This window comes from Coregonus clupeaformis, chromosome 21 (genome assembly GCF_020615455.1).
Source record: "Coregonus clupeaformis isolate EN_2021a chromosome 21, ASM2061545v1, whole genome shotgun sequence".
NCBI lineage: Eukaryota > Metazoa > Chordata > Actinopteri > Salmoniformes > Salmonidae > Coregonus > Coregonus clupeaformis.
In genome coordinates, this window is record NC_059212.1 from 48,727,887 (window position 1) to 48,740,690 (window position 12,804).

Consider the following 12,804-nt stretch of genomic DNA (forward strand, 5'->3'; position numbering starts at 1 on the left):
CAGGGTGGATAACTACTTCACATGGATGAGGTGGTGAGGAGAGGTCAGGATGGAGAACTACTTCACATGGATGAGGTGGTGAGGAGAGGTCAGGGTGGAGAACTACTTCACATGGATGAGGTGGTGAGGAGAGGTCAGGATGGAGAACTACTTCACATGCTGAGGAGAGGTCAGGATGGAGAACTACTTCACATGGATGAGGTGGTGAGGAGAGGTCAGGATGGAGAACTACTTCACATGCTGAGGAGAGGTCAGGATGGAGAACTACTTCACATGGATGAGGTGATGAGGAGAGGTCAGGGTGGAGAACTACTTCACATGGATGAGGTGGTGAGGAGAGGTCAGGATGGAGAACTACTTCACATGGATGAGGTGGTGAGGAGAGGTCAGGGTGGATAACTACTTCACATGGATGAGGTGGTGAGGAGAGGTCAGGATGGAGAACTACTTCACATGGATGAGGTGGTGAGGAGAGGTCAGGGTGGAGAACTACTTCACATGGATGAGGTGGTGAGGAGAGGTCAGGATGGAGAACTACTTCACATGGATGAGGTGGTGAGAGAGGTCAGGGTGGATAACTACTTCACATGGATGAGGTGGTGAGGAGAGGTCAGGATGGAGAACTACTTCACATGCTGAGGAGAGGTCAGGATGGAGAACTACTTCACATGGATGAGGTGGTGAGGAGAGGTCAGGATGGAGAACTACTTCACATGGATGAGGTGGTGAGGAGAGGTCAGGATGGAGAACTACTTCACATGGATGAGTTGGTGAGGAGAGGTCAGGGTGGAGAGCATCTCAAAGACAAGGTCCTCTATGGCTCTGCTTCAATATCCTTACTTTTAATCCATTCATGTTCTATTGATATTTGTAAATCGACCGATTAAATTATACCATAGCTGTCCATGATTACAGACACCTGTGTGTCCTCTATAAACTAGTGATCTGCAGTGTTTGTCATTATACCCTGATGAAGACAGCTTGTCTGTCCAAACATTGGTTATTAATTATTGTGTCTGAGCTCCTAGAGACTCTCCTTTTCTTTTTAAAGTGTTCTACTCTGCTAGCCAGCACCTCTCCTAAACAGGTGTTCTACTCTGCTAGCCAGCACCTCTCCTAAACAGGTGTTCTACTCTGCTAGCCAGCACCTCTCCTAAACAGGTGTTCTACTCTGCTAGCCAGCACCTCTCCTAAACAGGTGTTCTACTCTGCTAGCCAGCACCTCTCCTAAACAGGTGTTCTACTCTGCTAGCCAGCACCTCTCCTAAACAGGTGTTCTACTCTGCTAGCCAGCACCTCTCCTAAACAGGTGTTCTACTCTGCTAGCCAGCACCTCTCCTAAACAGGTGTTCTACTCTGCTAGCCAGCACCTCTCCTAAACAGGTGTTCTACTCTGCTAGCCAGCACCTCTCCTAAACAGGTGTTCTACTCTGCTAGCCAGCACCTCTCCTAAACAGGTGTTCTACTCTGCTAGCCAGCACCTCTCCTAAACAGGTGTTCTACTCTGCTAGCCAGCACCTCTCCTAAACAGGTGTTCTACTCTGCTAGCCAGCACCTCTCCTAAACAGGTGTTCTACTCTGCTAGCCAGCACCTCTCCTAAACAGGTGTTCTACTCTGCTAGCCAGCACCTCTCCTAAACAGGTGTTCTACTCTGCTAGCCAGCACCTCTCCTAAACAGGTGTTCTACTCTGCTAGCCAGCACCTCTCCTAAACAGGTGTTCTACTCTGCTAGCCAGCACCTCTCCTAAACAGGTGTTCTACTCTGCTAGCCAGCACCTCTCCTAACCAGGTGTGTGTTTCTTCCGCCTCCAGATTGACCTCAATATCCTCACTACCGCACTACTGAAGTATGAAGCAATGTATTGGTAAGTGGTATGTGGTATGCCATAGACATTGCTATAGGCTAGACTTTGGAAGGTGGCCTGTGTCTCACCTGCAAGTCCACAACCTGATCCCATCTCTACTCTATATGACAGAAAGGGGTTTACAGCCGTTTCCCAATCAGTAGAGTAATGACAGAACACGTTCCATCTCCTCCATGGTTTTTCATTTGCATCACCTGCCTCTTTTCTAACCTGCTCTTAATAAAAATGCCTCCATAACATTGCTACTAACTAAATATGCCTGCCATACAATACTTCTGAAGTGCCTCCAGAAAGTATTCACACTCTTGACTTTTCCCACATTTTGTTGTGTTACAGCCTGAATTTAAAATTGATTAAATTGGAGAGAAAAAATTACACTGGCCTACACACAATACCCCTTAATGTCAAAGTAGAATTATGTTTTTCAAATTTTTACAAATTAATTCAAAATGAAAAGCTGAAATGTCTCGAGTCAATAAGTATTCAACCCCTTTGTTACGGCAAGCCTAAAAACGTTGAGGAGTAAAAACGTGCTTAACAAGTCAGATAATAAGCTGCATGGACTGCAATAACAGTGTTACTACCTCTTCTCTGTACCACACACACAATTATATGTAAGGTCCCTCGGTCGAGCGAGTGAATTTCAAACACAGATTCAACCACAAAGACCAGGGAGGTTTTCCAATGCCTCACAAAGAAGGGCACCTATTGGTAGATGGGGGGAAAAAAAAAAAAAAAGCAGATATTGAATATCCCTTTGAGCATGGTAAAGTTATTCATTACATTTTGGATGGTGTATCAATACACCCAGTCACTACAAAGTTACAGGCATCCTTCCTAACTCAGTTGCCGGAGTGGAAGGAAACCACTCAGGGATTTCACCATGAGGCCAATAGTGACTTTAAAACAGTTACAGAGTTGAATGGCTGTGATAGGAGAAAACTGAGGATGGATCAACAACATTGTAGTTACTCCACAATACTAATCTAATTGACAGAGTGAAAAGAAGTAAGCCTGTACAGAATAAAACAATTCCAAAACATGCATCCTGTTTGCACTAAAGTAAATCTGCAAAACATGTGGCAAAGGAATATCCTGAATACAAAGTGTTATGTTTGAGGCAAATCCAATACAACACATCTCTGAGTACCACTCTCCATATTTTCAAGTATAGTGGTGGCTGCATCATGTTATGGGTGTGCTTTCCACCAGACACTGTGAGATGAATTCACCTTTCAGCAGGACAATAACCTAAAACACAAGGCCAAATCTACACTGGAGTTGCTTACCAAGAAGACAGTGAATGTTATAGTTTTGACTTAAATCTACTTGAAAATCTATGGCAAGACCTGAAAATGGTTTAGCAATGATCAATAGCCAATTTGACAAAGGTGGAAGAATTTTGAAAATAATAATGGGCAGATGTTGCTCTTAGAGACTTACCCAGAAAGACTCACAGCTGTAATCGCTGCCAAAGGTGCTTCTACAAAGTATTGACTCAGGGGTGTGAATACTTATGTAAATGAGATATTTCTGTATTTCATTTTCAATACATTTGCAAACATTTCTAAAAACATGTTTTCGCTTTGTCATTATGGGATATTGTGTGTAGATGGGTGAGAAAAAAAATCAATTTAATCTATTTTGAATTCAGGCTGTAACACAACCAAATGTGGAATAAGTCAAGGGGAATGAATACTTTCAGAAGGCACTGTACCAAACACACACACACACACACACACACACACACACACAATGCATCTGCTTCCAAATGGATGCTGCTTCAATCAGCAGTGGAGTAATGGCATGATTTGGAAGTGAAATTAGTTTTAGCGAGGCGAGCAGGGAAATGTCACTTCCCACAAAGCGGATTTTATGCTTCCTCCCCTTCTGTTGGGACGATGACCACACAGCCACCCGCCGCAGAGCTAAATGTGACCCCCCCCCAAAAAAATATATTTAAGCGCTAAACGGTGGCGGTTGCAACTTTGCTAGGCTTACTACACAAAGACAAAATAAGACGTAAATTGATATGGATCTTATAACAAGGGTGAGGAGCTAAACACATAAGAACAAATACGCTAATTAGCATAAGATTATGATCCGGGGACTACACAGCACAGTCCATATCAATAGGCTACACAACCAGGCTTCCCCAAAGAGATTGGCAATAAGAAACTACAAGGTCCTCTGTTTTCAATGACTTCCCTGTGTTATCTATTGTATTCTAGTATCTATATTCTGTTCAGAGAACTTGAGCAATACATGACTGAACGCGTGGTCATGTGTGTGTCATGCTTGTGCACATCCGTGTGGCTTATTTGATCTAAAGCAGTAACTCCTAATAACGACTAGAGGGTATCAGGACACTGATCTCCAGCAGCAACTCCTAATGAACGAGTAGAGTGTATCAGGACGTCTCTCCTGTCATAGCTCTGCTGATCCCTCAACACCAGCTCTGCCCCTATCATCTCATCCTCTCCTCTCCTGTCTCCTGGGTGACAGAAGCCCATGTGACGACGATCAGATAATGCAGGCAGTGGCCTCTGATTGACATTATCACATAACATTCAGGGCTGAGGGCTCTAGTTCAGAGTGACTGTCAGATAATGTCTAGAGATGAATCATCATGAGGGGGATTACATCACTAAGACCAGTCATCCTTCCTTGCGTAATAACACATTTTTCTAACAGCATAACAAATACTTTTTGCAGTCTCAGTACAAATTCTTAATACAATTTAAGTCACTGGAGTGACCTACATTAAGTGGAGAACAACGGTTTTTATAATTCAATAGTCCTCATGATGATGGCAAAAACCTTTTGTATTGAGTGTGTGTACAGCAGTCTAAGTCACATGCCCATTCATTATGTTGTGACCGTGGGTCCGGGCCCGTTCACCTTCTCAGACATTTTTCTGTGATGGTAAAGCTCTCTCTGTTATGTCCAGCCTGGGAACAAGACACGTAGACAAAGGTGATCCATTATAGTGCTAAGGTGATCCATTATAGTGCTAAGGTGATCCATTATAGTGCTAAACGTCCATCACACACACACACACACACACCGCACACAGAGACAGTCACAGACAGACAAACACACACACACACACACACACACACACACACACACACACACACACACACACACACACACACACACACACGCACTAAACTATTATACCATTCGTCGTCCCTCCAAATCACCCACTAATGGGAAATCTAGTTCCAACAGAGAAAGACATACCTTTCTGTAGTTAACTACATTTGAGGGTTCCACTGGGGACTAGAGTGAGTGATTTATGAAAAGAATTGGAACAGACAAAGCATTGTAAAGGATCTAAACAGATTCTCAGCCCGTTTCTGTGTCTCAGTTAGCCCTGTAAAAATGTTGGGAAGCAACAGACCAACCGATATTGGATGTTAGAAACCAAGGCTACGGGATCAGACAGTGCACTGACGGCAGGACGTGAAACTAGTTACCAGTTTTTGAGTCTGTGTGCCTCACATTGCAAAAAGTTAAAAGAGGCTCACCTTAAATCTCCCGACAACGCCCTAAAGCGCAGGAGGATACTGCTGAGTGTTTGTTTGACCAAATAAACCGATCAAATACCAGCAGAACAAACAACAGAGCTTGCATTTCCAAATGGCACCCTATTCTCCATGTAGTGAGCTTACATCCCAAATGGCACCCTATTCTCCATGTAGTGCACTACTTTTGACCAGGGCCAATTAAGGCTGGGTGATATGGCCTAGAAATCATATCTCAGTTTATTCAAACTTATGGCCGATTTACGATATACAGCTGTGGAAAAAATTAAGAGACCACAGCAGATTTTTCTTAAATAAGCATCTCTACATGTATGACAGCCATTCCATTCCAGTGTCTGTTGAATTCCAACACAGGCACACCTCATTCTACTGAATTAGGTACTGATTAGGTGATCACATTACCCAATTCTTATTTAACGAGGAAAAGTATAAGAACCACTGCTGTGGTCATCACTATCCTCTTGCAATAGGACCAGCTGGATGGCATTATTCGAGGTCTGACAACACTGCATCTTTTTTGTTGTTTTGACCAGTTGTCATTTTCTGCAAATAAATGCTCTAAATGACAATATTTTTTATTTGTAATTTGGGAGAAATGTTGTCAGTAGTTTATAGAATAAAACAAAAAATGTATTTTTACCCAAACACATACCTATAAATAGTAAAACCAGAGAAACTGATAATTTTGTTATTTTTTTATGTTTTCTCTGAATACGTTTTGTTGTACAATTAAAGGTAAAATACACTGCATTTCAGACAGTCAGCAATAATCTAATGAATTCAGGGATCGTGAAATTATACCTAGGCTAAATATAAGTTTTCCACAACCACAAGACCCACTAATAATGTCATTATTTTATCAAAATATATTTTATCAAAATCATAAACAATCTCTCAAGCACAAGCCCACGTCCTAGTGACTAGCCAGCTAATCTTTTCTATTTCAAGTTTAGCCAACATGGATCTATTTGCTAGCTAACAAGGTAGAGCAGTTGAATTGTTATGAACACACCCTTCTGTCCGTCTCCAGCTGTTTGAACAGCATGCTAGCCTGTCCACTTTAAGATGTTGAAATCAAATGGCCTACCTAATTTCTCAGAATGAGAACGAGTTGCCAATTCCTTATATAATTGTGATTCATGCTTATTGCACATTTATAAAACACAGACTAGACAGCTAGTATAACAGTCTTTGGCTAAAACGCTGCCAGCGGTACGTGGTACCGCAATGCCACGCGAACAATCAATGTTCATTGATACTCCCGTTTTAGTAGCATCTGCTCTACGCTCAATTTGAGGAGTTGAGACATAAAAAGGGTATCGTTAGAAAGGTTAACTTCTCCTCTATTACAGTAAAATACTGTCTCCATGTGTTTTGGTGTCCAAATGACCGATTCTGTTGCACCAAACCTCAAATGCAAAAAAAAATCGAATTAATTTGAATGTATGTTCTTGCGTGATATTCCAAATGCCGCAAGAATCAAGTTATATTATTTTGTTGTTTTTATGACAGTTTATCTCCAGTTGTTCTCATGTTGTCTTATTAGTGTTGTCTTATTAGTGTTGTCTTATTAGTGTCGTCTTATTAGTGTCGTCTTATTAGTGTCGTCTTATTAGTGTCGTCTCCTCTGCTCCTTCTGTGCTGTTCACCTTCCCATTTACACACACACACCAAGCCCCTCCCCCCCGCCACTCACATCAACGAAGATGAGAGATCACTTCTTCCTCTCTGACAAGCCATAGGGCCCATAGTGCTCTTTGTCAAAAGTAGTGCACTATGTACTGAACAGGGTGTGATTTGGGACACGGTCAAATGTTATTTCCCTGAGCCGACCAAGTTATTTTCTCAGAGCCAACCAACTGTCAGACCATGGACTCTATAACCACCCCACGGAGTGTTTGCCCGCAGCGGCATTGGCTGAGACGTTAAACATGGAATGAGGAGAGCGATCCCAAGAGGTCAGCCCCAGAGGATAAGAGAAGGAACCAGTCGGCAGGTAGCCGTTTACTGGTAGTGCTAGACCAGAAACCGAAAGGTCGCTGGTTCAGACTAGGTGAAAAATCTGTCTATGTGCCCTTGAGCAAGGCACTTAACCTTAATTGCTCCTGTAAGTCGCTCACACAATACATAGTAATTCTCTCCCAGGGGTTGCAACAGGTTAGTGGTTAGTGAGCGATTAACTAAGAGACGTGAGAGTGAGGTTCTTGGCCTGCATTTACAAAGTTTCTCAGAGTAGGAGTGACATATAATGATATAAAAAGGAAAAAACTGATCCTAGATCCTACTCTGTAACTCTTTGTGAATACAGACCCTGATTTGGCCAGGCCAGGAGGACAGAGGAGGCGCTCAGTTCTCTGCTCTCTGCCTGGGAGGAGAACACCCCTTGGGGAAATGTGGTCTTTTCATGCCAAACAAAGCAAGACAGACATGTTGTCTTTACACAGTGTGCCCTGAGAGCTTAAGACAGCTCTGGTGGAACAGAACAAGCTGCTAAAAGGATATTTGGTATTTTTTTTCTCTCTGTATTCATTCTGTCCGTGACACTGCCTAGCCCAACATTGAGCAACAGGCTTATATTGAGCAACACCTGCTGCCATTACTCTGCTAAACTAACGCTATAAACACGCTATTGAGAAATTGTTTTATAATATAGGCCTAAGTGTAAAAAATATATAAAAGTATTATAGCAAATAGGCCTAATTGTTGGGAAGAATATGGATACTCTGCTAAGCTAATGCTAACACAATATAAAGAGAAAGGAATCCACCAGCATATCGGCTAGGCTATTTCATTACCCTGCTAAAGATTCTATAGAGAATACGTTCAAAAAGCCCAAAAGAACACAGGCCAAAGCTGTTTGAAAAAATACTGTTTTCCATTGAATACTCACACCTAAAACTAACACACACTATTTAATCAGCCTAACCCTTGGACAACGCTAACCTTTCGCGGATAATCATGTGGGCTAAGCATACATTTTAAATGAAAACACTGTGCCTAAACCGTGAACTGTTTTTAAAGCTTTCAAAAGCCTTGAATTGGCACTGTTTTTCAAACTCCAGGAAAAAGCCTTCCTTCTCCTACTAGGGGACCTCCCAATCCCAACCTCAGCAGCTCAGAACCACAGCAGCTCAGAACCACAGTAGCTCTTTTTTAACTGAAATTCTTGTTGCTGAAACAGTAGCCTGTAGATTGCCAGGGGAGATAAAGGCTGCGTTCCAAACGGCACCCTATTCCCAACACAGTGCACTTCTTTTGACCAACGCCCTATGGGCCGTAGAATACGGTGCCATTTGGGACCCAACGACAGACAACTGGAAAAACAGGTTATTGGGCCCTGCAAGTAGCACTGCTGTAGACTCCGCAGGGGCGCCTCACCTTAACAGCGGTATCTAGGGGACACACCACGAACCCGCTATTCAAAGTCCTGTTAAAGAAAACAGGGGAGGGTTTGCACCAGACAGGGTCGTTTACCAGAGAGCCAACCAATAGAGCTGAGCCAGGAGAAGGCTAAACTATTGTTTTGGCTTAACAAGGAAGAGTGAACAAGGACAAAAAGAAAAAGGCCACAAAAGAATAGAAAGAAAACACCTCAGTATTGAAGAAGTGAATCACATCAACCTAGTTCTTTTAAGAGCCAAGTTAACAAGGATCTTTTTGGGGGGGGAATTGTATTTTTGTTTCTTTTTTTCGAATTGACACCTGTGCTGAAGGGGAAAAAACTGAAGTAGCCTACTAATTTGCTAGTCCAAAGTTTCAGTCTTAGTTTCAGTCACTTCCATTACCATGTTTTACAACAGAAACATTCAAAATGTCACTTACCTAGATCTATAAAAATCACTAGAAAAAATATATATTTTTATTCCTGTGAGAAACCTTCTTTTGGCAGTTAGTCCCAAGAATGTTCTACCAGTATATCCAAATCCTTCCAGAAATCTTTAAGGAATATCCTCCAGAATCCAGGGAAGGTTAAGATAATCCTTCCAGAAATCCTTAAGGAATATCCACCAGAATCCAGGGAACGTTAAGAGATTCCTTAAAGAAATCTCTCCTTACAGAACTCAAATCGCTCTTCCCCCTGCTTAGCTAATTCACTACTAACAGTTCACAAGCCTGAAGGAAATGCTCTCTCTCTCTCTCTCTCTCTCTCTCTCTCTCTCTCTCTCTCTCTCTCTCTCTCTCTCTCTCTCTCTCTCTCTCTCTCTCTCTCTCTCTCTCTCTCTCTCTCTCTCTCTCTCTCTCTCTCTCTCTCGTCTCGTCTCGTCTCGCTCTCTCGTCTCTCGTCTCGTCTCGTCTCGTCTCGTCTCGTCTCGTCTCTCTCTCTCTCTCTCTCTCTCTCTCTCTCTCTCTCTCTCTCTCTCTCTCTCTCTCTCTCTCTCTCTCTCTCTCTCTCTCTCTCTCTCTCTCTCTCTCTCTCTCTCTCTCTCTCTCTCTCTCTCTCTCTCCCTTCAGTGATGACTCTCCACTCTACTACTCTGTAGTACGGAGGGGAGAGTCTATAGCAGTTTGCAGAGAGACCCTTCAGCACCAAAGGTTGATCACACACTGAGCTGTGTTCACACAGATCCGGGAAGGAGCCAAGCTCCAACCTGTGATGTCATAGGGTGTCAGATTTCACTGGGAAGAGGGGGCAGGACATGGATTGGCTTCCTGAACTCTGACCAACAAGAGAGTCGGTTGGAGTTTACCTGTTGGAGTTTACCTGTGCACCACAAAAAGGGTTTGGGGTATGTGTGTTTTTACAGCTATGATTTCCCTGCCAGTGCAAGTCTGTGAATGTGAAATAAATACAAGATAAGTAGCAGAGTCTAGCCTAAATTATTTACCAGAATTATTTAACTCGGATTTTCAAGGTCTGACTGGGAGATGGCTGTTTAAATGAAAACGGTAAAAGGTCAAGTAAAACAACTTTGGTTGGTTCCAAAACCAACTATCAAAACCAACTATCAAAACCAAAACCAAAGTAGTTATAATAATCCTGAAATAAACATGAAACCTTTGTAAAGACATAGGCTGTAACTTGTCCACTTCCTAAAACCTATCCATTGACACAGACAGAGAGAGAAGTAAACAGAGGTCAATAGAAAGAGCCTGAGGTTACAAAACCAACTACCAACATGTAGTGGCCGAAGCAGTTTTAGATCTAACAAGCCTGACTTCAACAATCAACTACCAACATGTTGTGGCCGAAGCAATTTTAGATCTAACAAGCCTGACTTCAACATTCAACTGCCAACATGTAGTGGCCGAAGCGGTTTTAGATCTAACAAGCCTGACTTCAACATTCAACTACCAACATGTAGTGCCCGAAGCGGTTTTAGATCTAACAAGCCTGACTTCAACATTCAACTACCAACATGTAGTGGCCGAAGCAATTTTAGATCTAACAAGCCTGACTTCAACATTCAACTACCAACATGTAGTGGCCGAAGCAGTTTTAGATCTAACAAGCCTGACTTCAACATTCAACTACCAACATGTAGTGGCCGAAGCAATTTTAGATCTAACAAGCCTGACTTCAACATTCAACTACCAACATGTAGTGGCCGAAGCAATTTTAGATCTAACAAGCCTGACTTCAAAATTCAACTACCAACATGTAGTGGCCGAAGCAGTTTTAGATCTAACAAGCCTGACTTCAACATTCAACTACCAACATGTAGTGGCCGAAGCGGTTTTAGATCTAACAAGCCTGACTTCAACATTCAACTACCAACATGTAGTGGCCGAAGCAGTTTTAGATCTAACAAGCCTGACTTCAACATTCAACTACCAACATCTAGTGGCCGAAGCAGTTTTAGATCTAACAAGCCTGACTTCAACATTCAACAACCAACATGTAGTGCCCGAAGTGGTTTTAGATCTAACAAGCCTGACTTCAACATTCAACTACCAACATGTAGTGGCCGAAGCAGTTTTAGATCTAACAAGCCTGACTTCAACATTCAACTACCAACATCTAGTGGCCGAAGCAGTTTTAGATCTAACAAGCCTGACTTCAACATTCAACTACCAACATGTAGTGGCTGAAGCGGTTTTAGATCTAACAAGCCTGACTTCAACATTCAACTACCAACATGTAGTGGCCGAAGCAATTTTAGATCTAACAAGCCTGACTTCAACATTCAACTACCAACATGTAGTGGCCGAAGCAATTTTAGATCTAACAAGCCTGACTTCAACATTCAACTACCAACATGTAGTGGCCGAAGCAATTTTAGATCTAACAAGCCTGACTTCAACATTCAACTACCAACATGTAGTGCCCGAAGCGGTTTTAGATCTAACAAGCCTGACTTCAACATTCAACTACCAACATGTAGTGGCCGAAGCAATTTTAGATCTAACAAGCCTGACTTCAACATTCAACTACCAACATGTAGTGGCTGAAGCGGTTTTAGATCTAACAAGCCTGACTTCAACATTCAACTACCAACATGTAGTGCCCGAAGCGGTTTTAGATCTAACAAGCCTGACTTCAACATTCAACTACCAACATGTAGTGGCCGAAGCAATTTTAGATCTAACAAGCCTGACTTCAACATTCAACTACCAACATGTAGTGCCCGAAGCGGTTTTAGATCTAACAAGCCTGACTTCAACATTCAACTACCAACATGTAGTGGCCGAAGGAGTTTTAGATCTAACAAGCCTAACTTCAACATTCAACTACCAACATGTAGTGGCCGAAGCGGTTTTAGATCTAACAAGCCTGACTTCAACATTCAACTACCAACATGTAGTGGCCGAAGCAGTTTTAGATCTAACAAGCCTAACTTCAACATTCAACTACCAACATGTAGTGGCCGAAGTGGTTTTAGATCTAACAAGCCTGACTTCAACATTCAACTACCAACATGTAGTGGCCGAAGCAATTTTAGATCTAACAAGCCTGACTTCAACATTCAACTACCAACATGTAGTGGCCGAAGCGGTTTTAGATCTAACAAGCCTGACTTCAACATTCAACTACCAACATGTAGTGGCCGAAGCAGTTTTAGATCTAACAAGCCTGACTTCAACATTCAACAACCAACATGTAGTGGCCGAAGCAGTTTTAGATCTAACAAGCCTGACTTCAACATTCAACTACCAACATGTAGTGGCCGAAGCAGTTTTAGATCTAACAAGCCTGACTTCAACATTCAACTACCAACATGTAGTGGCCGAAGTGGTTTTAGATCTAACAAGCCTGACTTCAACATTCAACTACCAACATGTAGTGGCCGAAGCAGTTTTAGATATAACAAGCCTGACTTCAACATTCAACTACCAACATGTAGTGGCCGAAGCGGTATTAGATCTAACAAGCCTGACTTCAACATTCAACATCTAGTGGCCGAAGCAGTTTTAGATCTAACAAGCCTGACTTCAACATTCAACTACC

General features: G+C 42.4%; 2 protein-coding genes across 7 annotated transcripts in view; one reads left to right on the top strand and one right to left on the bottom strand.

Annotated features, from left to right (window-relative positions):
* Positions 1-512, top strand: part of LOC121535394 — a 1,718-nt gene extending 1,206 nt beyond the window's left edge. For 2 of the 4 annotated variants that reach the window (XR_005994736.2, XM_041842427.2), the window contains one exon: positions 1-512. This exon is cut by the window's left edge. Coding sequence is in view for 3 of the 4 variants with exons in the window: in XM_041842427.2 (XP_041698361.1) it covers positions 1-12 (12 nt within the window). In the remaining variant the exon portion in view is untranslated. The other 2 variants (XM_041842425.2, XM_041842426.2) reach the window with 1 other exon arrangement.
* The window catches only part of LOC121535393 (receptor-type tyrosine-protein phosphatase F), a 419,130-nt gene that overhangs the window by 278,264 nt on the left and 128,062 nt on the right, over positions 1-12,804 (bottom strand). For 2 of the 3 annotated variants that reach the window (XM_045205949.1, XM_045205948.1), the window contains exon 1: positions 9,240-9,592. The exons of the other annotated variant lie outside the window; for it this stretch is intronic. The gene's annotated coding sequence lies outside the window, so the exon portion shown is untranslated. Of the gene's footprint in view, positions 1-9,239; positions 9,593-12,804 lie in introns of those variants that run through there. 3 annotated transcript variants of the gene reach the window in all.